Below are 20,329 nucleotides of genomic sequence, written 5' to 3' on the forward strand. Positions count from 1 at the left end.
TGGAGAGGAGGCCCTCCCAGAACCGGTGCATTGGTATTTAAAGACACCAATGCATGGGTTCCAGTAGGGCCTCCTCTCCAACATCATACCTGTCCCAGGCTCCACGTACAAGAATTCTTGCATTCAACTCTTCCAGGCAAGCCTTCCCTGCCCATTCCCTCATCAAGGATGGCTAGGCGGAGAGACTTTACCTCAGGGACTGGTTACAAAAGCAAAATGGCATGAACAGTTTGCACATGAAGCACTTCTTAAACTCATGTTACTTCTTAAAGTTGGAGAAGCAATGACGGGCACTTTTTTTGTTCATGTGCATGCAAGGGGAACTGGGGAAATATTTTCACTGTCTGAGAATTTGGGCTACTTGGAGCTCAGTCCTATACTTATCGGATGTTGTAAGTTCTTCTCTTCCACTGGCACTGACTGCTGTAAATCAGTTGGCAGTTCCAAAAGGTGCTCTGACAGTACGCTACTCAGCACACTACCTACAAAACTGGTAGGAAGGCCTGTCCTGAGTAGGTGAACAGCTCTGGCTGGCCAGGGGGATTTCTGCAGACCCTCTGACAGAGGGATAGTTCTGATACGCAGTTCTGATGCAGGAACAGCATTCAGAGGCCCAACTGTGCCACTTTGTAAGTCATCTATTTCTTAGACAGAAAATATGTCCATGCAAGGCACGTGTAGACTGATATGTGCAAAACACTTGTGCAAGTTCTGCCTGAAGGGCCTTGTTAGTTGAGAGTATACAAGACGGCCTGGTGACTCCTTTTGAGAGCAGTAATAAAGTGCAAGTCTTGGGCTGAAGAAGCATGCTAAGAAAGACATTTACACAGCTCTTGTTTTATCATTCCTTCTCAGACTAGTACAACATCATACAAAGACAGAAGACTTGGGTCAACACACACTCCCCCCACCCAAAAAAAATTCAGCACCACAAGTTATTTCACAGCATTAAGGCCCGATAGTGATGCACAATTTGCATTTTCTGTTCTCTCTACTCCCCATCCTATTCTCAAGCGGTTCAAGATTCAGTTCAGTCCTACCCCCTGCTCTTGTTAATCTGGAGCAGGTAGGGTATGAGTGCCACTTCTGGTCTTCAGCTGCGATTGAGCTATATCAGCCAGAGCGCTCTGAATCTTCTCCAGAAGCATGTCTCCTCGATAGACCACCTCCTCCAGCCGTGCAGCTGCCTCATGGTTCTCTTCCTCCAGTCGATACAGACTAGCCGCCTTACATTGAAGCAAAAAGAAGAAAAGTTGGTTCAGGACAATAAGTGGAGAGACTTAGAGAAAAAGGTCATGGCTGCCCCCCTCTTTTTAACCTGTATTTTAAACACAATGTCTGTTATGATGCTTGTAAATGGGAAAGGAACTTTCTTTCCTCCACAGAGAAAATCGTTTCCATTTCATTCCTACCTGTAACGTAGCTGTTGATTCTTCACTGGGCAGAGAATCTATCAAAACATCAATATCCTTAGCGGTTCTTGCAATCAATGCGGCAAACAGCTGAGCATATTCTATAAAAGCAATACAACACAAATCTAATTTGCATCACATTTATTAAGTTTTTTTTAAAAAGTTAAATTAAGTATACAGGTCATGTCTCATTATCCAGCTGGGTTCTGTTTTGGAACCCACACTGGATTAAAAAAAAAAATCAGTGAATACCAAATCAGTGAAAAATAGCTTTTAAGACCCACCTCCAGGTTTCTTGCTGCACTGTTGGCCCAGATTGCATTGGTATAGATACTATACTGCATTCAGCCACTAGATGGGGTGAATAATGGAATCTAATGGAATGAAATTATGGCTGAATGTGGTATGGCATCTATACTGACACATTCTGGAGTGACAATGGAGGAGCAAGAAACCCACAAGTTGATCTTTAAAGCTATCTAACACTGAGAAGCTTGCAACCAATGCAGTTTAACAGCATGAAGGTAGGAAATAGGAATTTGGTGCTTTTTTCCCTTGTTGCAAGGCATATAATGGACAACCCCAGAATCAGTGGTGAGTCAAATCAGTGGATAGATAACAAGGCACGACCTGTATTATGAACTTGATGATGACTAAACAACAGTCTAAAAGAAAACTCTCTGTACATGTGATATTTAATAAGGCAGGTATTTTCAAAAGATGGAGAAAATGGACCAACTACCGTAAGTAATATTCCACGTGCAAATAAGGTAAAGTGTATGGAAAATCCAACATTGCTATTTTAGCCTAGGAACGCAAGCACAGACAGAGCCATCTTGAGCTAAATCAGATCATCGCCCATCTCACTTGTTATTGTCTACACTGACTGGCAGAGCTCTCCCCCCCCCCAAGTTTCAGATGGGGTCTTTCCTTGCCCTATCTGGAGATATTAGAGAAGTAACAATCAAATTCTATGCTTGGGCTGCACCAGGAGAACACACATTCCATGCTTTGTAGAAAAGCACTCTGTGATAGCGTCACTAGCAAGCATGCTGGCAGAAAGGCCGGTGCCTTCCTGCATGCACCTGTGGTCATCTGGAGGCCTGCCGGACCAGGTATGACCAGTGCATGGGTGAGAGGAGGGGGTGGGCAAATTGGGCCTGGGAGGGGGACTGGATCAGCTATGCCAATGTATGCCATACCCTAACCCTCCTCAGGCCTGATCTGCCTGCACAGATCAACTCAGACTTGCGCCAGTTGTATCACAAAATCTGAGCTGACACATTGCAGCTGCTTAGGCTTACATTGGGACAAGGAGACAAATGTCCCCTTACCCCAAGGAAACCTCCAGCACCCAAAATTATCCTGCGGGATGTAGCTTAGCCAGTGCTGGTGTCACTGCATCACCACACAGGACTTTAGTTTGACTTTCAGCGGCATACCTGGAACCTTCTGCATGCTAAGCAAGTGATCTACCACTAAGCTATGGCCCCTACAAGTTCCAAACCCTTAAATATGTTGAATAGCCCATTAACAAACAAAAAATAAAGAATTACTTTTAGACGATTCATGCCCTTAGTCACTAGCAATTGTGTTTGTGATCTTTCCCAACTGTAATACTAACCAAGAAATTCATTGAACAAAGTGAGTACGCTATGTTTATGCAATGTCAAACGAAGGCTTAATGTTGTGGGCACGAGCTCTGCACTCACGAGGACTATGATTCTCCACGCAAGAGTCACTATCCCAAATCCAGACCAGACATTACAATTGACAGACTTAATTGATATGATTAGGAAAGACACCTCTCAACTTTTGAACTCTATTTGCATTTTAAAGTTTGGTCACCAGGAACCTTGTACATTTCTTTCCTAAGAGCACACTGCAGTCACTCATGATCATTTATCTATCATAGTTGTCAGAGTCAACTGTTTCCTGCAAGCTCACAAAATTTTAATATGCAACCTGAAAGCTGATGCCCGATTTTGTGATATTATGGGACACAGATATCCAGGTTCCCACCCCATATAGGACATTTACTTCACACACCTGTGTCTCGAGTCTGTGGTACTTATTCCACCATTAATACACCCCATCATGGCAACAGCATAACTAGATAGAACAATGAGGTTCACTTGCCTTCTGTAGGGTTAGCTGGTTGATCTTTGTTTATTGCTGTTTGTATGTTGCTGAAGGATGCAGGTGGGGCACACTGTTGTAATACTCCAATAGCATTACAAAACTGATCTGCAAGCTATAGACAAACACAAAGGAATCAGTTTACAAACCTATAGCATGACTACATTAGATGCCCCACTTTTCAAGGACATGGCAAAGGATTCTATGCATCCAGCTGTTCATACATATACTCTTGCTAAGAAAATAACCGTATAAAATTCAAATGAAAAGGAGCTTCAGATAAGGACAGCATGCAGCGCATTCAATATTTTGTTGTATGTTATGGTTAATATAACTACACAACAGGCGTCATTGCCCTCATATGGAATCAATGCTGAACACAGCAGCCCATCCAGCAAAAATTTCCAATATCAAGTATTTACATCAAAAGTCCCACTCAAAATATGGAAGACAACAGAAATGAGCTAGAGCAGGAATGTCAAACTTCCATACAGAGGGCTGGTTAGCATTCATGGTGCTCGCTGAGGGCCCAAAGTGACATCATTAAGCAGAAAGTGACATCATTAAGCACGTGATGGTCACAAAATAAGCACTTTTTGTTACAAAGAAACTCATTAGATGCAAATGAGAAAAGAGAAAATTTGTAAATCTTGTTCATATTTTCAACATAGGAGAGAGCCCAATTATCATGCTGGGGGAGCCCAATTGTAATGGGGGCTGGATAAATTGCTTCAGGGGGCTGCATTCAGCCTACAAGCCTTATGTTTGGCATCCCTGAGTCAGAGAGTAGAAATGGGAAAACACCACCAGGGAAAAACAGCTTCCCTCCCTTTCACTTGCTCTAACTTTGGCCAGTCACCACCTCTCAGCCTTGGTTGTTCTGAGGACAAAAGGGGGAGGGGAAAGGAACCACACGCACATCCCTGACCTCCTTGGAAAGAAGGGCAGTGTAAAAATGTGAAAATAAATGAAGCAGAATTGACCAGGACGACAGAAGAGCGAGACTGGGGTGGATGCACAACCTGCTTATTTTACTTTTTCACATTTTTCTACTGTCCTTCATCAAGGAGCTCAGGGTGGTGGGCAGGGTCCTTGTATCCTCACAACAGCCCAGCAAGGCAGGCGAGGCTGAGAGACTCTGACAGTGAGTCAGAGCCTCAAAGAAGAGAAAACACTAAAAATTTACTCTGTACATTTAGACCACATTTTTATAGCCCCTCCTTTCTCCAAGGAGCTTAGGTGGTGAATGTAGTTCCTCCCCTCCTTGTGCCCCCACAACAGCCCTGCGAGGTAGGCAAGAGGGCGACTAGCCCTAGTCCCTCCCCTCCTTGCGCCCTCACAACAGCCCTACGAGGTAGGCAAGGGCAAGAGGGCGACTAGCCCTAGTCCCTCCCCTCCTTGCGCCCTCATAACAGCCCTACGAGGTAGCCATGGGCGACTGGCCCTAGTCCCGCCCCTCCTTGTCCTCACAACAACCCTGCGAGGTAGTGGAGGCAGAGATTGGTGACGTCACTCTCGGGCACCGCCTCTGAAGCCCAGGCCGGCGCGGGGAGGGGGGACCGGGGAGCCCCCCCGCCAGCCACGCACCGAGTTCACCGCGTCCTGCAGCTGCGTCAGGCGGTCCGCCATCGCTGGCTCTTCCCCGGCACAGGACAACGCGGAAGAGGAAGCCGGCCAATGGGAGCGCTCGATGTTGGCGGGTGGCGGAGCGAGGCTTGGTCGCCAGGCAACGTTCCCTCTGCTGCTGCGGCGAGCGGGGGCGCGCCCGGAGCGCCGCCCTGCCGGCGCGGAGGAGGCACTGCAGCGCTCCCTGTCAGCGGGAGAGTGGGCGGGGCTGGCAGGAGGGGGCCTCCAGGAGGGGCTGCGGGGCTGGAGCCTCCTGCCAGAGCAGGACAGTCCTGGGCAGGGCCCTGCACAGCTGCCCCACAGGAGTCATGCGCAGCCTGTGCGCCCGGCAGGGCACTGCTGCCACTTCCTCACAGGGGCAGAACCCAAGAGCCCACTGGCTACGCTCCCTGTCCGCAGCAGAAGGGACCGGCACCTCCACGGCACCCGTTGGCAGCCCCTGGGCCGGGGCACACTGGTGGTGCCACGAGTGGGCCACAGGTGTGCCACGGGACTTTGGGGGAGGCCAACGGGGATGGAGCCCCCACTGGCAGCCGGTGTGCCGGGCCTTTGTCCGAACCCTGGTGCGGGCCTTGGCCACTCGGGGCCTGGTCAACGGCCGTGAGACGAGAGGCTCAGAGTCAAGCTCCGGGGACGGTTCTGCACACCTGTTGCAGTGTGCCTGCCTGCTGGAATCCTTGCAAAGGACAAGGGCCCTGCTGGACCAGACCGCTGACGACCCCACCGCTGGTGCAGCTCCTTCAGGCACTCTCGGTCTTGGACCCTGCAAAAAAACCTTGACCTGATTGTGTTTGCTGTCTCTTGGTTAGCAGATAAGGATCCCTTCTCCCCACCCTCAGTGGGCCTCAGGATGGGACTCTGCAGGGATGGGGCCTGTCCTGCTACCAGGCCTTGCAGTGTGTCATCTTCAGTTTCTGACTCCTTTGGCTCCAGAGGTGGTGGTGGTGGGGAGCTCCTTGCTGGTCACAAGCCTCTGATTTCCGCTGCCACAAAGTGTAAGGCAAACAGCTGTGGGACAAGAATAGGGACAAGAATATCCCTGGGGGCTGGGGATAAGAATAGGCCCTCAGTTTGGCTGTACTTGTCGTAAGAGGCGACTGAACAGCCACCGGGTAGATGGGACTTGTCAGCCTGGGAAGGCAGCTCATCTGAGAGGAGGAAAACTCTGATCCCAAACCTCCACTGCCTTGTGGCTACATCCAGTTACGGAAAAGGCTTCAGGAGTCAACTTCGAGGCAAAATCCGGAGCCGAGTCCCTGAGGCAGTTCATGGCTGAACACAGTCACGTTCTGGCAACTCCTGCGACGCCGCTGGAACCAACCGTATTGGCCTCTGCCTTTCCATTGGACCATTTCAGTGACGTGGAGAGGGGGGATTTGCTGCATGGGTAACAGCCTATCCTCCATACCTACTTTACCCAGGCTTCGCGCACTGGAGAGGACACTCTGTTCCAGAACCACCATTCAGAGCGTGACACCATAGTCTTCCGAGACTGAAGGATGCCAACTACTACTACTGTGGGACAAAAGGGAGGGCAGCAGAATGACAGCTCTGCCAAGGCTACAGCAATAATGCAAAAGGCCCAAGTTTGTGTGTGTGTGTGTGAGAGAGAGAGAGTAAATGGGGCATATCTGAATGATTACTGTGGCACTGCCATGGTTCGGCAGTTGGACTTCAACCTGGAAGATCCAGGTTCAAATCCCCACTCAGCCACAAAGCTTCCTGGATGACCTTGGTCCAGTCACTCTCTCTCAGCCTTGCCTACTTCACAGGGTTGTTATGAGGATAGAAGAAGGGGAGGAACCATGTTCACCACCCTGAGCCCCTTAGGGGAACTGGAAAATAAATGTGGAAAATAAATAATATGAATACATTCCAGGAAATCCCCATGGGGGTGTTGTCCCAGCAATGGCCATTCATTGGAAGTCCACCTGCTCCTACCTCATACTTGGTTCACCCCAGTGGCACTTTTCTGGCTGCTGGCATTGGGTGTGTGGTGTGGTGTGGTGATTGGCTCCTTGCACTTTCGGCCACGATCAGGCTAATGTCTACCCAATGTTGGGGGCAACATCAGGCCACTATCCCACCATTAGTGGGACTATGTCAAAGTCACCATTTGCACTGATGGAATTCCTGGGAGGGCTGAACTAGTGCATGCTCTGGTTTCTTCGCCCCCCTTAGGGCTTCAGGCTCAGGATAACCAGCAACACTGGCACAACTTCAGCATAGGATTGCATGGTTACTCACACTGCTCCAGGTTTTGGGTCCTTGCACCCCACTCTTACCGCACAATCCTATGCACATTTACCTGGGAGTAAGCTCCATGGGACATAGTGGGACTAACTTTTGAGTAAACCTGCATAGGCCTGCACAGTTAGCAAAGCCCATGAAGCATCAAGTGTGTGTAACATCAGACCTGGACAAATACACCTGTGGAATTCAGGTTATAACTTGTGGGACTTATAAAGGGGGGCAGTCCACCTGAATGTTCTGCTCCTGGAAAAAAGATGGGCTTCCCAGTCCATTGACCTGGCCCAAAGCCATGTTCTGTTTACCAGTCAGTTGGAGAAGAAGGAAGAAGTAAACAACAAGAAGGAAAAGGCAATGGCTTCTACAGCTGAACAAATCAGCATCACAGAAGCCTCTTAAGTAACAGGAAGCTCTAAAATGGGTTAAAAAACATTGGCCAAAATGGGGAGGGGGTAATCAGGTGAATTTTCACCAGATGCTCTGAAAGTGGTAACCCTAATTAAGTGGTAACTCTAATTGCAGCCTCCCCCCTCATGTGATCCTTGCCTACCCCATATCCCACCACAAGTCTTAGTTACTGTTGCATGTCTAAGTTGCGGGCACTGCAGTCAGAACCTTGTTTACTCACAAGTAAATCCCTTGTGTGTTTCCTGAGGCATGTGATGGGCAACTGAGATACAGGAAATTGGACTAGCTGGGCCTTTGGCCTAATCCAGCAAGGATGGTCTTCTTAGGTTCTTATGTTCATTGAGTTCATGTGTGATGGCATTAGGGCACAATCCTATACCAATTTACTCAAAAGTAAGCCATATTTTGCTTCACTGAGCTTGCCCCCAGGCAGGGGTTTTAGGATTGCAGCCTAACAGCCCAAACCTATGCATGACTGTACAGTCAATGGGGCTTTACTTCCCAATAAATATGGGCAGGATTGCAGCCTAAGGGCCCAATCCTATCCAATTTTCCAATGCTGGTGCAACTGTGCCAATGGGGTATGTGCTGCATTTTGTGGTGGGGTAGCAGTCACAGAGGCCTCCTTAAGGTATGTTCCCTTATTTTGGGGCTGCACTGTGGCTGCACTGTGGTGCTGGAAAGTGTGTGCGTAGGATTGGGCCCTAAGGCTACAATCCTATGCACACACTTTCCAGGGAGCAAGCCCAACCGGCCACAGTGAGATTCACTTCTGAGTAGACATGCCTAGGATTGTTGTGCTGTTAATTATATATGATTTTATTTTGCCAGCTAAGGGCACAATCCTAGGCATGTGTGCTCAGAAGTAAGTCCCTTTGTGTTCAATGGAGCTATACACACTTACCTTGGACTAGGACCCATTGACTCTAATAGGACTTCCTTTTGAGTAGACAAGCATAGGCTTGGGCTCTAAGGCTGTGGTCCTATGCACCCTTTCCTGGGAGTAAGCCCCGTTGACTCTAATGGGACTTGCTTCTGAGTAGACCTGCCTGGGCTCGGGCTCCAAACGAGGTCCCTCACTGCAGCCCCGCGCTCAGAGGGCTCTGCCCCGCATCCCTTCCAGCCCCGGCGCTGGCTCGGCACCCCCAGCGCGCCCGGGAGGGGCCGGGCTGCGCAGCGTCATGTCCGGGGCGCAGAAAGGGCGGCGCTGGAGCCAGCCGGGGCTGAGCCTGGGCGGCCAGGCGCTCTTCCTCCTGCCGCCCGGGCTGCGCCGCGCCGCGCCGCCTCCTCCTCCTCCTCCCGGGCGCGCCATGGGGCTCCGCGGGGCGCTGCTGTTGCCGCTGCTGCTGGCCTTGGGGGGCCTCCGCGGGGGCGGGGCGCAGGAGGGGGGCGCCCAGGCAGGTGAGCCGCGACCCCCGCCTGGGGGCTTTGCCGGGTCCAGGCGCGGGACGAGCCCTGGCTGTGCCCGGGAGCCGCTGCCCTGGCTGGGGCTGCACCGGAGCCTTCCCACAACTGCTCTGTGCCTCCATTCATGTGTCACGCACTCTTCCTCCAAGGAGTAAAGTGTCTCTTTACGCAGCACTAGTCTGTGGAACTCCTTGCCACCAGAAGTAGTGACAGCATCTGACCTGGGTGCCTTTAAAAGGGAGTTGGACACGTTTCTGGGGGGAAAGTCCAGCACCTTGGATACGCGCAACCTCCTGACTTTCAAAGTGGGCTATCTCAGAATGCCAGATACAGGGGAGGGCACCTGAACTCGGGTTGTGTGTCTTGCCATCTTGTGTGCTCTTCTGGGCATTTGGTGGGCCGCTGTGAGATACAGGAAGCTGGATTAGATGGTCCTATGGCCTGATCCGGCGGGGCTCTTCTTATCTTCAAGGAGCTCAGGGTGGGAGACATGGTTCCTCCCTTTCTTTTGTCAACAACCCTGCAAGGTAGGAAAGGCTGAGAGAGAGAGAGAGAGAGAGAGAGAGAGATTGACTGGCCCAAGAAGCTTCATGGATGCTTCCTTGCTGAGCCGGCATTTGAACCTGGATCTTCCAGACCTTAGTCCAACTCCCGAACCCCTACAATATATCTGAAGCAAGAGGGTGTAATTTTTTGTGGTGGTGGTGGCGGCGGCGATGATGTTTTGTGTGGTAGTTGGTAGAAAAGCTGCTTTTCTTGCAAAGGCTTTTTTCTCCTCCTCTTCTGCAAAGCAGTTAACTGTGAGCAAGTTCCATGGGGGGAAGGGGGGGTCTTGGTATCACTTTAGCCTTTCTACAACTGGACATGGCAGGATGTTACAGGTTGGATATCCCTAATCAAGACTGCTAGGGACGGGAAGATGTCTGGATTTTGGATCTGTCTGGATTTCAGAACAATTGCTTAAATATAATGTGAAATGCTTCCTCTTGCTCTTTTCACTGTTACCTGTATGGGTACCTGCTGGCCTCCTGGACATTTTTCAACCAAGTCTGTACAGGTACACACCACAGAGCAGAGACTAGAACTTACAGCCTGTACCTGCACTGTGCGTGGGAATGGGGGCAAGCCTTTCCAGGGTTCAACTACGGTAAACAAGTCTTGGGCAAAAATGTCTGAATTTTGGAATAGTCTGGATTTTTGATGTCCAGATAGTGGGTAACCTACCTGTATTTATTTTATTAACTTATATTCCACATTTTTTAAATACTACCCTTCCTCTAGGGAACTCAGGGTGGTATACATGATTCCCTCCCTCCTTTTTGTCCTCACAACAACCTTGTAAGGTAGATGAGACTGAGAGAGAGAGTGACTGACCCAAGGTCTCCTGGGAGGCTTCATGGCTGAACAGGCATTTGAACCTGGCTTTTCCAAGTCTAAGTCCGACTCAGAAAGAACTACAGCATATTCCTACTCCATCTGAAGCAAGGGGGTACTATTATTTTCTTTGTAATTGTGTGGTTAGTTTGTGTTGAGAGCTGTGTCACTCATTGGCAAACCTTGATTTTTGTCTCCCAAGTACATACAGCCAGTTCTGCCTCTTCTGACTAGAGCAGCTATGTGATGTGATGTGTTTTCTAAATGCCTGTTTTTGTTATGCTCCTGTTTGTAGTACACCTTTAAAGATGTGTTCCTAAGAAGGTTCCAAGAAAACTGATGGGGAAACTTAACCATGGGTCCTGTGAGTTAGGACAGCGCAAGATCCTGACCCAGGAGGGACGGTTGTCATGTATTTATGTGCATGTAAACCTTGGTGTGCCACTATTTGCTGGAAAGTATACTACATGAAGGCATATAGGTGCGAGTTGTAGCTGCTTTCCAAATCAGGTGTGATGTAAAGCAGCTATGGGACCTTCAGGCCCTAGAGGGACTTGTCATGTGCCTTCCTAGTTTAGGTCATGTGCTCTTGCACCAGAGGAGTATTCTCATTTTTTTCCAGCTGATGAACAAGTTACTGAGACGCTTTTAGGCTCTCTGATGTAGATAACTCAGAACCCATGGCAGCGTCTGCCTCCTGAGGCTGTAATTAAATGTACAGGTTTTGCAGATCCAACTGACTTGTTCAAGAAAGTTCTTGTTGCAATAGTATGTAGCATTAAAAGGTCTTATTTAACCCCTTATTAAAAGTGATCAGCATATGATGATGATGAACAGTATTTATATATTGCTTTTCAACAAATAAAGTTCCCAAAGCAGTTTACAGAGAAAATCAAATCATGAATAGACTCCCTGTCCCGAAAGGGCTCACTATCTAAAAAGATGCAGAAGAAACATCAGCAAACAGCCACTAGAAAAGGCACTGTGCTGGGGTGAAGAGAGGCAGCTGCCCTCCTCCTGCTAAATATAAGAGGAGCACTTCTTGAAAAACTGACTTTTGCTCAGGAGATAACTGGGTTTTTGTTGTTGGTTTGTTAAGGATGCTGCTACTCTATCTCAGAAGGAGATAGATCACTGCAGTAAACATGTAGGGCTTTAGCCTGCTTTCCCCCTTATTTTGGAGGACTGATTGGAGCACAACTTTGTATTTATCATTAGTTATGTCCTAAGTCAAAGAAAAGATATGCCTGCCGGAAGAGTTAATGGCGGTAGACTGCTGTTCTTGCTTGCTATAGGTTAGATACAAGGAGATGTGATGGCTGGCACAGGGCACAGCATCTGCATGTACCAACCAGCCTCTGCTTCTGGCCTGCTGCATCCTGGAACTGGAATGGTAGATTGGCACCCCCTACCCAAAACCAGGCAGAAGGAGCCTGACTTGGGGATTCTCTCTCTTGGAAGAATGGAGAGTCCCAAAATATCTGGGAGGTCCCCTTAAAAGGCACACATTAATTTTTTGCATGTTTATATCACCCTTCCTCCAAGGAGCTCAGGGTAGTGTACATGGTTGCTCTCCTCCTTTTGTCCTCACAACAACCCTGTGAAGTAGAGACAGTCACAGAGACAGGGTTACCCAGGAAGCTTTGTGGCTGAGCAGGAATTCAAACCTGGATCTTCCAGGCTTATGTCAAACTCCGTCCCCTGCTGCCCCAGTCTGACAATTGGAGGTTGTACTGTCTCTGAACGTGGATTATAAAATCAAGGATACATAGTAGGAAGATGACCCTTTCTTTTCAGGTAGCAAATGATGGCACAAAGAAATGGAATGTGGTGCATTGATTGGCAGCGTTAGAGCAGGTTGTCATCCCATTTGCATGATCGGAACGCTAGTAGCCAAACCTTGTTTGGAGGATGTAAAATAGATACAGTGGGCCTTTGATATCCGTGGTCTTGGTATCCATGGATTCCAGCAACTGTGGATGCCGCCACACACCTCCGTGGGCCTCAGAACAGTTCCTGGACAAGACCGAAAGTGACTTCTGGTTTGCATTCATGACTTCTGGTTGTATCCAGGAACTGTTCTGAGGCCCATGGTGTGGGCTACAGGCCAGCACGACCTCTGGAGGACCTGGTTGAACCTTCAGATAAGTGATTGTGGTGCCAGGCTCAAGAATCCGTGGATTTCAGTATCCGTGGGCCTGGAACCAACGCTCCCCACCCCCCACCAAGGGAGGACTATACGAGTTATCTTGCGGAAAAGCAAGGAATGGGAATGTAGAAGAGCAACTGAAAAATATAATTGAGATAGGTATATACATCCTTTCAGAACTTTAAGTTTCTGAAAATCCTTATAAAGCAGAGAACAGGAGGCTCAAGAAAATAGTCTTGTTAGCCACGCTAGCGTTTAATTACACTGGGTAGATAATCGATTCAGATCAAATTCTGTAGTATTTCTTGTTGCTGTATTAGCAGTGAGTATCTTGTTTGTACTGGACTGAATGCCACAGTCTAAAATCAGTCATGCATTCCTCTCTTAACGCATTGACAGAAATTGAATTTAGTGGAACTCCTTATGTGTTTGAATTGCATTGACTCCTCTGAGGTTTAAGCATGTCGGACCATTATCTGATTGCATTTAGTGTGTAACAGTACCTGATGTACACATTCATTTCATCCATAAAGGTCCCTGAATGCTTTTTCTTTCCCATACCTGCACGTCCACCGGTTCTCTGGTGGTGATATAACAGAAGAAAATAATCCATTATTATAACTGTTAGAGGGCTATAGGCCAGGCTTCCTTCATGTGAACGTGAGTTGACTTTGCTTATTGTTGCCGGTCTGTATTGTGGTAGGTCTTTTGGACTGGCTGATGTTTACCTGCATTTTTTCTCTTGTATGTTTTTGTTTTTCACATTTGTATTTTGTGATTTTTTCCCCCTTTGCAAAGGCCTTTGGCCCCAAGCAAAAAAGGATGGATTGTGGCTGGTGCTCTCGATCTCCTTATCACTGCCTCTCCAAATACTGGTGCGTGTGTCGTGGTCCCAGTTTATAGAGCAGTCTGCAAAGTGCTTATGGTTTCCTCATTGTAGCTGTAAGGTGTTCCCACTGACTCTGTTTCACGGCATTGTTGATGAGAATGTTTCAAGCAGGTATTTAAACTGGTTGTTGTGAGATTGTAAAAGCTGATCTGGGTTTGCTGTGGTAGAACAAATGTCCTTTCTGCAGCATCCACCGGTGCCCTGATGACTGCAAAGCAATAGAAATGCAGTCTTTACTTGCTTGTTGTTGATACTTGCCACTGAGCATCATTGTAGCCAAAACTGAATTATTGTCAGATACTGCTTAGGTTGCTTTATATCAGTAACTTGGGCTACTTTATATTAGTGTTTCTCAACCAGTGGTACGGGTACCACCAGTGGTACTTGAGGTGGTCTGGTGGTACTCACGGGACTCCTGTTGCCCGGCAGTGAGACAGGAACACAACACAACAAACAGCAGTAGGAGGCTTGGCGGGCAGAGATCCATAGCATGCTTTTCTGCCCTCAAAAAGCCTTCCAGTCCACCCTGAACCTCCTACTGGTGTTATGTCATGTCTGGTCACCCAACCCAGAAGTAACTGGTGATGACATCATTGCCAGTTACTTCTGGTGATACTTCCAATAGGTGGACCGTATGAAGTGGTACGGCAGAGGACAAGCCTGGAGAAACACTGCTTTAAATGAACTTCTTTAGCTGGATTTTGGCTGACCACTTTTACAACGTTCTTTTTAGTCTTTTATTATGTCTTGGAGGCCCATGGCCAAAACAAATTGAACTTATAGTGTTGTGTTGTAATGTATTGTATAGTATTTCTGGCAGGATCAGTGATGTAGCTCAGATTCCTGGTGCAGCAGTGTCATTTCTGGGTACTCCCAAAAGAGGTGACGGTGGTGGCTTCCCAATCCGGCCACCTTGCCTCCTTTAGAGGCTCAACGAGAGCATGTTGCTGCCACATCTTGGTGTTTTCCGACCGGGAAGCTACCAAAACGCTGAAGAGGTGCTGGTGACCATCTTGGTTGGGCCTCATGCCACACTCCAGTGTGGTATCTGGGATTGCTGCGCCAAGGCTTTGGATCTTCACACAAATCAACTGAGCTGGTGTTGTGGCCTTGGAATGTTCATTAGCTCAGTGGTCCAAAACACTTGCGGTCCAATGTCTGAGTGACAACAGAATGTTGTTGTTTGACTGTGATTCAAATGTCAATCAGATTGGCAAGTTAGAAGGTGTTTTTGGACGTAGACTCTGTGTCCCTCCAGAGGAAAGGAAAATTGAGGAAGAGTGGGAAATCGGCAATAGAATGAGAAATGAACCTGAAAGATGGGTGGGAACGACCTGAGGAGACCAGGATTTGAGGCAAAAGGGGGCACTGAAGCGCATTGTAGATGGTCAGAAAGAGCTGCATGCTACAGGAGAGGTTGGAAGAATGCTGGTGGGACTCTTCCAAAGGGGAAGAGTGGGGCAGTGGGGGCCTGATTGTCTTCCAGCCTGAAAGCAGGAACCAGAGGGAACAGAGCATACTTGGGCTTGTATTTTCCCTCCCCCTCCCTTCCAATAATCTGAGGTAACAGTTGTTTCTCATGATGACATCTGAATGGGGCAAACTAAACTGCATAACTTGAGACCTTGGTTTGCATTCCAGCTAATGACTGAAACTGCAGTTTGAACCGTGTTTCTGTCTGTGGTTAGGAGACGCCTGACGCCTTAGACTCCCATTGCAAACTGGGCATGGGAGCAAATGATGCTCTGGCTTATGCATGTGACTGAAAACATAATTTGTTTTCTAAAACGAGGGTCATGAGTTGCATGCTGTAAGATCTGCTTTGTAGTGGCAGCCTTCCACTGGGGAGCAGCAGCTCTGGGGCTGTTCTTATGTTCTTATGAGTTCCTGCCTAATCTGGATTTTCTTTTTTTGCCCCAGGTGGGTCCTAGTTGCCAGGTAACAGGCTTCTGGGGATAGATTATGTTGCAGGCTGGTGCCAAGGAGATTGGTCCCCCTGAGGCTGGAGCCAGGGTGAAGGTGCCACCTCTTTATTTTCATGATCGCTCTTTCTTGAATTTTGTTTTGAGGCCTGAAATGTGCACTAGAAGTACTTTAACTACTATCTGTAAATTATACTCACCTATAGTACTTGAAATTTTTGCCAAGTAATCAAGCTCCAATTCTCACTTTGCCTGATCTCCAGGTCACTCAGAGGGCTGAGCCTTTCAACTCTGAACAGTTTTGTTTCTCAAGCGGCAGGCAGGCAGGCGCCAAGTTTCTCAAGCAGCAGGCAGGTACCAGGCAGGTAGGCAGGGCAGAGATCCTTTCTACGGCAACTGGGAAATTCCAGCCAAAGTTAACCTTTTATGCTTCTTCCTTTTGCTGCAGCCTGGTTCTGGTTCTGCTTGGCAAACGCTTGCAAAGCAGGTCTGTTTTTTGAAACACCAGGATGGGACCCTCCTTCCCAGGCTACAATTCAGTGCACCCTTACTTGAGAATAACACCCATGGAAAGCAGTGGGTCTACTTGTGAGTAAAAAGGGCTGCAGATATATGCAGCTGCATCTCTGAGCTGTGAATTGAATTGGACACTCCCAGTTATGCTGTATGTAGAGCTTCTGGCTTAACACGCCAGACACCTTAAAGGTGGATTTGATTCATGGTTCAAACTTTTTCACTGGCATATCCCTTGGCAGCCCATTTCCATAAATAGTACCCTTCCTGTTAGCAAAATGTTTATAATTAATAATACAAGCCCTCATCTCCCCATAAGAAAACCCAGACTTCATGTATTTATTACAGTGTTTTCTCTTTTCATCTGTTTGAAGAACAGAAGACTCTGCCTTTGCACTGTTTTGCACCAGAAGTGTACTGAGAAATTCTGGCTGATTGATCATTTTCCATATTATGTTTCAGCTTTTTTACTGTGCTGGTTTTCAATCACTGGTGCATACAAGAATTGATGACCAAAAACTAGCTATTGGTGGTGCTTTCACAGCCAACTAGCCCTTCCTGCCTTGCTGGTCCTTGCAAGGCATTCCTGTCTTGCAAGGCATTCTGGAGCACGACCTGCCTTTTTTTGCCATTATTCCATTCTTTTTCAAGTACCCCTACAGTTCCTGTTGAGTGTCCCTGGGAGTACATGAATACCAGGTTGGGTTCCCATAATAAATGTCAAATCCGTCTTCCTTTTACCAATATTCTCTCTTCTAGTTTTCCTATCAATAAAGGAGTGAGGCAAGGTTGCATCCTTGCCCCTCTTCTTTTTAATTTATTCATTGCCGATCTTCCTGCCAGCTTAACCACCACCTCTCATTCCTTTCCTGTAATAAATAAAAAGCCAATTCCGATTCTTCTTTACGCCGATGATACAGTACTTCTCTCACTCACAAAATCCGGTCTTCGTGAGCTCATTTCCAAATTTCAAGTTTATTGTCATTCAAATGATCTTGTAATTAATGCCAACAAAACAAAAATTATGGTTTTTTCCCGCTCCTGGGCTCCTTCTAAATGGTCAATCAATTCCCAATCTTACACTCAAGTTAAATCTTTTAAATATCTAGGTTTACATTTTCACTATAATTTATCATGGACTCAACATAAAAAGTCAGTTATTTCTTCAACAACTACCCACCTTTTGGCTATAACAAATTTTTATTTTAATGCAGGAAACCAATACATCCCAGCAGCGATTCAAATTTTTAAAGCAAAAATTATTTCTCATTTATTATACGGTATCCCAATATGGATACAGGCAGTTTCTAAGGATTTGGATCATATTGCTTCTTCCTTTTTTAGAAAGATATTAGGTATTCCTAATCTTATACGGTTGCCCACTATTCTTTTAGAACTTGGTTTACACCTTCCCTCCACTTATGCCTGGCTTTTTACCTTTAAGTTTTGGTTAAGGATTCATTTATCTCCTTCCCCTGACTCTTTAATTACAGAATTAATGAGTGACACGTATATCTTTATTTGGTTTAAAATAGTGGAAATTAAACTCCACTCCATTAACCTATCAGTAGAATTACTTGCTGATCTAAATTTATCTCAAGCTTATAAAATTATCAAAGACCACCTTTTCCTAGCTGAATTCAATACTTTAAAAAATTCTCTTAATTTGACCTGTTCCCCCCTTTCCCTAGGTCTTTTTCCTCAACTTGTTGTTGCCACTTCAAACTATTTTTTTCACCTCACTAATCCTAGACTGAAGAGAGCCTTCATGCTCGCTAGACTCAACATATTTCCCTCAGCTGTTCATTATGGTCGTTTCATGCGAGTTCCTCGCGAGAAACGATTATGTTTATTCTGTGGGGAGACCCCGGATACTCTTTTACATATTTTGCTTTTTTGTCCCTCTCATGACTCCCATCGTAGGATTTATTTAGAATCCTGGATTTCTAATTTCCCCCCTCAGGTATCACCCCTTCCCCAGTTGTTGGAAGACTCTATTGCTCCCTTGACGTATTCAGTGGCTAGTTTCCTGGCCTATATATTACAAAAAACGCCGGACTTTAGTTCTATAAAATCTTCTTTAAAATTTTTGTAGTCACCTTTCGCTATCTTATACCTGTTTTACTGAAAGGATAAGGTTGTCCCTTCTGGCTCCTTTTCTTTCTAGACCCTATTTCTTTTTTCTCTATTTAGTTTTCCTGAACTAGTCTAGTGGATAACGGTTGTATTGTTCCACTTTGTTGTCAGTTGTCTGCTGTAATATTTATAATGCCAATAAAGGTTAACTAACTAACTAACTACCAGGTTGGGAACCACTGTTTTACTGGTATGTTATTTACAGCGCACTTACTCTGATAGTGTTTACAAAAAGGTGGTGAAGACCAGAATTTAAAAAAGAATAAAAATGTATCTTATGATCTTTTATTATGTTTTTAATAAATTAGAAACTACAGTTCTTAGGTAACAATTAGTGGTAGGTTATTTTTCAGGATCTGGCCTGGGGTAAAATCAGACAAAACTATAGTCAGACACCCCCCTAAGTTTAACTCCCAACTTATCCGAGGGTCATAGAAAATTCCATGATTGTTGGCTCAAAACCTGCCCTCGACTTATCTGTGGGGTCGACTTGTAGGCAGTAGTCTTTTTCCTTCTCATTTTGCTATTGTGATTCTTTCTCATTTTGCTATGTGATTCTCATGCACGTATCCACTGGAGCAAGGAGGGGTGTTACCAGGAGGGTGATGCAGTCCAGTCCTTTTAGCAGAAGTTGTCCACTTATCTGTTGGCAACCTTCAGGCTCGAAAGACTCTGGTATCGTGCTCTGGATGGTGGTTCTGGAACAGCGTCTAGTGTGGCTGAAAAGGCCAATCCGGGAGTGACAATCCCTTCCACACCGGGAGCAAGTGCAGTCTGTCCCTGGTCTGTCTCCCTGGCTATGGGCCTTCCTTCTTTGCCTCTTTGCCTCAGTCTGTTGGGCAAGTGTCTCTTCAAACTGGGAAAGGCCATGCTGCACAGCCTGCCTCCAAGTGGGCCACTCAGAGGCCAGGGTTTCCCACTTGTTGAGGTCCACTCCTAAGGCCTTCAGATCCCTCTTGCAGATGTCCTTGTATCGCAGCTGTGGTCTACCTGTAGGGCGCTTTCCTTGCACGAGTTCTCCATAGAGGAGATCCTTTGGGATCCGCCCATCATCCATTCTTGCGACATGACCCAACGCAGGCGTCTCTGTTTCAGCAGTGCATACTTGCTAGGGATTCCAGCTCGTTCCAGGACTGTGTTGTTTGGAACTTTGTCCTGCCAGGTGATGCCGAGAATGCCTCTGAGGCAGCGCATGTGGAATGCATTCAGTTTCCTCTCCTGTTGTGAGCGAAGAGTCCACTTAGTTGTCCACTTAGAATGTCTGTATTGGCATCATGTGAGCGCCTTTCGGAACTGAGGCTCTCATCTTCTGCATGAATGAGGAAACTGACCATTCATGCTTCTCTGCCTCGAGGCAGCTTTTATTCAGATACCAAGGCTTGGAGAACATTGTGTCACGCTGCTAAATCAAACTGAGGCATCCTTTGGTGAGAATCGTTGACAATAAATGCTTTCTCAGTAGTGGCACCAATGTTATGGAACTCCCTTCCCCTTGACTTGAGAATGGCTCCCTCCCTCGAGACCTTTCGGCGAGGCCTGAAGACCTTGTTTACACAAGCCTTCTGACTCTATGGTCTTTTTAACATCTTTTATACATTTTTTAGTTTTTTACAGGCGTGATTCCTCCTTGAACTGCTGTTTTATGCTCTTTTTATTCTGACTTTTATCTGATTACTGTTTTTATGGTTTCTCTTAATGTGTTTTTAATATTTTTTATCTGTTAAATTATGTTTTAATCTGTTTTCTTTAATATGTTGTGAGCCACCCTGGGTCCCTTTGGGGAGAAGGGCGGGATAAAAATAAAGTTTATTATTATTATATTATTATTTTATGCATGTGGATACTGAGTTTACTAAAACACATGTAATTGGGGCCTCTTAAAACTGTTCACAAACTCTGTATAAAGGCAATGTGTATCCACTGGAAATTCATATCAAGAAGTAGAGTAAGTCTCACGCATCTTCTTTTACTCCTTGTTTTGTTGAAAAGTGACATTAACAGAGATTAAGGGTGCAATCCTAACCAATTTTGCAGCACTGGCATAGTTGTGCCAGTGGGGCATGTGCTGCATCCTGCAGTTGGGGGGCAGTCATGGAGGCCGCCT

General features: G+C 46.8%; 2 protein-coding genes across 2 annotated transcripts in view; one reads left to right on the forward strand and one right to left on the reverse strand.

Moving 5' to 3' along the window:
* Positions 1–817: 817 nt before the first annotated feature.
* MED21 (mediator complex subunit 21) lies at positions 818–5,204 on the reverse strand. Its single transcript, XM_066634168.1, has 4 exons — positions 5,139–5,204; positions 3,552–3,666; positions 1,413–1,513; positions 818–1,226 (listed from the first exon to the last, which is right to left on the reverse strand). Exons 1-4 carry the CDS (start codon positions 5,178–5,180, stop codon positions 1,053–1,055), a joined length of 432 nt encoding a protein of 143 aa, XP_066490265.1. The 5' UTR covers positions 5,181–5,204; the 3' UTR covers positions 818–1,052.
* Positions 5,205–9,016: 3,812 nt separating this feature from the next.
* The window catches only part of TM7SF3 (transmembrane 7 superfamily member 3), a 30,851-nt gene continuing 19,538 nt past the window's right edge, over positions 9,017–20,329 (forward strand). Inside the window, exon 1 of the mRNA XM_066633613.1 lies at positions 9,017–9,236. Coding sequence (XP_066489710.1) covers positions 9,017–9,236 — 220 coding nt within the window. The remainder of the gene's footprint in view (positions 9,237–20,329) is intronic.

Source organism: Tiliqua scincoides, chromosome 7 (assembly GCF_035046505.1).
Source record: "Tiliqua scincoides isolate rTilSci1 chromosome 7, rTilSci1.hap2, whole genome shotgun sequence".
Taxonomy (NCBI): Eukaryota; Metazoa; Chordata; class Lepidosauria; order Squamata; family Scincidae; genus Tiliqua; species Tiliqua scincoides.